General features: G+C 48.0%; 1 protein-coding gene across 1 annotated transcript; it reads right to left on the bottom strand.

Moving 5' to 3' along the window:
• Positions 1-792: 792 nt before the first annotated feature.
• Positions 793-4,338, bottom strand: NLRP12 (NLR family pyrin domain containing 12). The gene is given in 4 exon segments (XM_067720753.1): positions 793-1,036; positions 3,983-4,082; positions 4,085-4,152; positions 4,265-4,338. Coding segments are annotated over 4 exon segments (486 nt in total).
• Between the last annotated feature and the right edge of the window lie 1,144 nt (positions 4,339-5,482).

The following is a 5,482-nucleotide window of genomic DNA, read 5'->3' as shown; positions in this document are numbered from 1 at the left end:
TCCCACGGTGATTACATAGACCCCCAAGCGGCAAGGATTATCCTGCCGAGGAATTTGTCTCTTGAGGGAGTAAAGAACAGGCTCATTGTTGATTCTCGGGTTCTGGGGTGACCCTCCTTTGTCCTGACTTCAAGAGAAGAACCAGAAGCTGGAACCATTCAGCAGCCAGTGTCCAAGTAGGCGAAGAGCGGCCAGACTTCTGTGGGGCATTTTGTTCAGGTCCATTCCACATAGCCTGAGGACACAGAGTGGGAAATTGTCCAGGCCACGATTGTGGCATTCAGATGATATATTAAACCTATCATGCATGCATCCTGCCCTGTTAAAATACATAATTCCATTAACTAGTTCTTCATCTGAAACCGCATCCTATCGGGAAGTAGGCTTACTCTGAGCCGCACACCATTTTAAATCCCAAACCTCTGTGAACTCATTTAATTTGTAATAATCTTATGAAGAAGCAGCTATTTTCATTTGACAGACAGGGATACTGAAGTACCAAGAGGTTGACTAATTTACAAAAATACATCACAAAACTGGTGAGTGACAGGAATTAGAATTTGAGGCCAGGCAGAGTAATTCCAGATTCTCAGTAAGTTACAATGGCCTCACTTGTCAGATCAGGTAATTAACCAAGGTTAAATTACCCAAGGTCACACCGCCAGTAAAAGGTATGGGTATCTTCCAAGAGGCAAAGTAAGACGTCTGTATTTTGCACAAATTGCATACACAAGTGGACAAAGGAACTATTTGCAAATTTTCTAGGTTATTTGTTTATCCAAACGGAGGGTTTCAACGATTGACTTTTCCTTCTAACTCCAAGCCCTGTATCCTGTCTGCTCCAGAACCAGGGACCATCTCTAACCAGAGGACTCGAAGTTTGCAGCTGGGATGACTCAGCCTCTTGCATAGCAGCCTGACACCTGTGTTCCCCAGGGCATTGTTGGTCAGATAAAGCTCTGTTAGGGTCTGGTTGACCCCCAGGGTGGAAGAGAGATCCTCACAAGCTTTGGCTGTGAGGCCACAGCTGTCCAGCCTGTGGAAGATAGGAAGTGGTTGAAGCCATATCAGCAGTTATGTTGGAAAGTCTCATCTTCATAGGGAATCAGGATGATAGTTTTAGGGATCAGTTTAAGAAAAAGGAGAGGGGGCTTCCCTGGTGGCGCAGTGGTTGAGAGTCCGCCTGCCGATGCAGGGGACGCGGGTTCGTGCCCTTGTCCGGGAGGATCCCACATGCCGCGGAGCGGCTGGGCTCCTGAGCCATGGCCGCTGAGCCTGCGCGTCCGGAGCCTGTGCTCCGCAACGGGAGAGGCCACAGCGGTGAGAGGCCCGCGCACCGCAAAAAAAAGAAAAAGGAGAGGGACTTCCCTGGTGGCCTGGTGGTTACGAATCCGCTTGCTAACGCAGGGGACACAGGTTCAAGCCCCAGTCCGGGAAGATCCCATATGCTGCGGAGCAGCTAAGCCCGTGTGCCACAACTGCCGAGCCTGCGCTCTAGAGCCCGTGAGCCACAACTACTGAGCCCGTGTGCCACAGCTACTGAAGCCTGCGTGCTTAGAGTCCGTGCTCCATAACAAGAGAAGCCACCGTAATGAGAAGGCTGTGCACTGCAAAGAAGAGTAGGCCCTGCTCTCTGCAACTAGAGGAAGCCCGTGCACAGCAACGAAGACCCAATGCAGCCAAAAATAAATAAACTTTTAAAAAGAAAAAGTAGAGTAGGGGACTTCCCTGGTGGTCCAGTGGTTAAGACTCCGTGCTTCCAATGCAGAGGGCTTGGGTTTGATCCCTGGTGGGGGAACTAAGATCCCACGTGACTCGTGCCAAAAAAAAAAAAAAAGGTAGAGTAGAACCAGATCAGTCCAGGTTAAGGCCAATGTAGTGATGGAAAACTTTTCTTTCTTTCTTTCTTTTTTTTTTTTTGCCATGCTGCATGGCATATGGGATCATAGCTCCCCAAACAGGGATCGAACCCATGTGCCCCGCAGTGGAAGTGCAGAGTCCTAGCCACTGGACTCCCAGGGAATTCCCCGGAAAGCATTTAATAAAGGCATTTAAGGACACTCCTCAATTCATAGCTCCGTCTGTAATGAGTACCTTGATTCTGCAGCCAAGTACCCACTTTCCCTTCTGGCAATTCTATCCCAATTTCTCATGGAAACCCCCATCTCAGTCTCTCTAGGGTTAATGTCTGCAAGCTCTAGCAGTGTATATAGAATCCAGGCCTAAGCTGGTGGGTTTCCACGTCCCCAGCCACCACACATGGGTTACAGTTGGGCACAGGATCCATCCAAAACCCATGACTCAGAATCATACTTTTCCTGGAGATGTTTTGTCCAGAACTTGCACCTGGAAAGAAGTCATCTACAGAGCTGCAGGCGTTTTGCCACCATGTACAGGGTCAAGGCTAACCTTAACTGATAATGGAGCCAATACAGCAATAAGTATAGAAGATAATGGAGATCAGGCAGCCAAATGCCTAGATCAAGCCGTACCTCAAACCTACACTTTCAGTTACACAAGTCAATCAATGCTTTTTTTTTTCAAGAAGCCAGCATGATTTGGGCTGCCACCTGCCCCACCCAACGCTATGCCATCTGATTTTCTGGTTTCTATTCTGCCCAATTGTGTTTCTTTAAAACAAAAAAAATTATTTATCTTTGGCTGCGTCTGGCCTTAGTTGTGGCACTCGGGGTCTCTCATTGTGGCTCGTGGGCTCCAGAGCACTTGGGCTCTGGAGTTGCGGCAGTCGGGCTCAGTTGCCCTGCAGCATGTGGGATCTTAGTCGTGTCCCCCCATCCCCCCAGGGATCGAACCTGCATCCCCTGCGTTGGAAGGTGGATTCTTAACCACTGGACCACCAGGGAAGTCCCCCCAATTGTATTTCTTTCCTGTACGGCATGCTGTTACAATAAAAATAGGTAGCGTTATGGAAGTACTGCTGTAGCTGGGATGTTAGATGGAAATATTTTCTTCTTTGTTTGGCTGAGGCTGTGAGGCAATAGATTCCAGCTTTCGAACAAGGGATAAGACAACAGTGCAGGACTCGCAAAGGAAGAGAAAAAACCAGCATAGTGACGCACGATCGCCCACATCACAGGTACAGAAGGGTCAGGAGGAGGACATACGGTGAGAGCTGGGGAGGGCATTGTGGAAAGAGTTTGACCCAGATTATTCCATGTCAGGGGAATGGGCAGTGGAGACACCTCCCATGCGGTCCCCATCAGAACTCACATATGATCTTCATGAGAGTGGTAGCATTCGGAGACCTGCCAGATGGGGGGTTGGGGTGCGTGGTACTCACATCCAGAAGAAACCTAGCAGCACCAATTAAGGCAGAAATGCTGTCCCCAAGCCCTCCTCTTAGTTCCCAGTTACCCAATGCCCCAGAGAAGCAAGAGATTCACGAATGGAAGAAAAGTAAAACAAAAATAGATATGACTCATCTCATTCTAAGTCTTTGGGAGGAAGGGGCAGGCTGGTATTGGGAGAAAGGGAAGGAAAAGATGTTCATGAACATTTGACTGGAATTTACCCTGGACCAGACTGAATTTTTATTATATAAGTGTTACCAAAAAGCTATAAGTCTGCCCAAGTAAATGTCAAGAGAAAAGAGGAGTTTTACAGAAAATGTTTAGAGGCAACGACTGGAAGGAAACATTTAGCATTTTCTGTTTGTATTGCAGGGTAGGAATTATTCTATGACTTGTTTGCACAGTTGTATGTTGTATGTTTGTTTGTTTTGACCACACCCAGCAGCTTGCCGCATCTTATTTCCCGACCAGGGATCAAACAGTGGAAGCATGGAGTCCTAACCACTTTACCGCCAGGGAATTCCCTGCACAGCTTTTCTTCCACCTCTGAGCATGTTATATCTTCCACAGAGATAGAAGGATAACAGTTCAATAGAAAAAACATAAAAACAAGAAAACGCTCCCATCCCAGGGACCCCCATCACCACCAGCCCTGACTCCCAGCCACTCACCATAGTTTCTGGAGCCTGCAGGTGGGCTGTCGCAGCCCCTTACACAGCAACGACATGACGCAGTCTCCCAGGTCATTAAAACTCAAGTCCAGCTCCCGAGATGGTGGTTGACCCCGAGCACAGCAGAGAGCGCCTCACAGGCTGTGGAGCTGAGATGGCAAATTCCCAGCCTGGAAAGACATTAAGCACAGGACAGAGCTGACCCATTCCTTCTGCAGACGTCCGCAGCTTTTTTTTTTTTTTGGAGGGTGGCAGTTGTGGGGTGGATCTCAGTTTCCCAACCTTGGACTGAACCCAGGTCCTTGGCAGTGAAAACGGAGTCCTAACCCCTGGACCACCGCGGAATTCCCAGACATCTGCGGCTTACTGGGGTCAAAAGTGCACCTGTATTAACAAACTAATGAATATAACCCAAAAGAAGCAGACTCACAGATATAGAGAACAAACGAGTGGTTACCAGTGGGGAGAGGGAAGGGGAGAGGGGAAATATAGGGGTAGGGAATTAAGAGGTACAAAATACTGGGTGTAAGGTAGGCTACAAGTGGACTTTCCTGGTGGTCCGGTGGTTAAGACTTCACGCTTCCGCTGCAGGGGGCGCAGGTTTCATCATCCCTGGTCAGGGAACTAAGATCCCACGTGCTGCGCAGTGAAGCCAAGAAAAAAAAAGGTAGGCTACAAGGATGTGTTGTACAACACGGGGACCATAGCCAATATTTAGTAATAACTGTAAATGGAGTGTAACCTTTAAAAATGTGCTACTGGGGCTTCCCTGGTGGAGCAGTGGTTGGGAGTCCGCCTGCCGATGCAGGGGACATGGGTTCGTGCCCCGGTCCGGGAAGATCCCACATGCCGCAGAGCGGCTGGGCCCGTGAGCCATGGCCGCTGAGCCTGCGCGTCTGGAGCCTGTGCTCCGCAATGGGAGAGGCCACAACAGCGAAAGGCCCGCGTACAGCAAAAAAAAAAAAAAAATGTGCTACTGTATTGTATAGCATTCTTTTACTAATTTCCAGCGATTCTCCCATGTCCTTAGATAGTGCTACCCGTGCTGTGAAAAACTAAATTCTACTTTTCTTCAAGTGTGTCAGTTTCCTCAGGTGACATGTAGGATCTATGTAAATATGATAATTTACATATGGCTGACCTGCTGCTACTGGACAAGGGGAAAGGGCCTAGGCTTTGAGGAAACTGGACCAATGCATTCTAAAATTTTCATGTAAGAATAAATGTCTATGAATAACTATGAGAATTTGAAAAAAAAAAAAAAGCAAAATGCAGAATTTTCCTAACAGTAGGGCATATTACAAGCTATAGCAATTACAACAGTGGACAGGACTTCCCTGGCAGTCCAGTGGTTAAGACTCTTTGCTCCACTGCAGAGGGTGTGGGTTCGATCCCTGGTCAGGGAACTAAGATCCCATAGGCTGCACGGCCTGGCCAAAAATTTTTTTTAAACTGAGATAGGAACAGAGACCAGTGGAAAGGAAAAAGTCAAATACAATA

This window comes from Pseudorca crassidens, chromosome 20, assembly GCF_039906515.1.
Source record: "Pseudorca crassidens isolate mPseCra1 chromosome 20, mPseCra1.hap1, whole genome shotgun sequence".
Taxonomy (NCBI): Eukaryota; Metazoa; Chordata; class Mammalia; order Artiodactyla; family Delphinidae; genus Pseudorca; species Pseudorca crassidens.
Note: the sequence above shows the minus strand (reverse complement) of the source record. Positions and strands in the feature narration are given on the sequence as shown.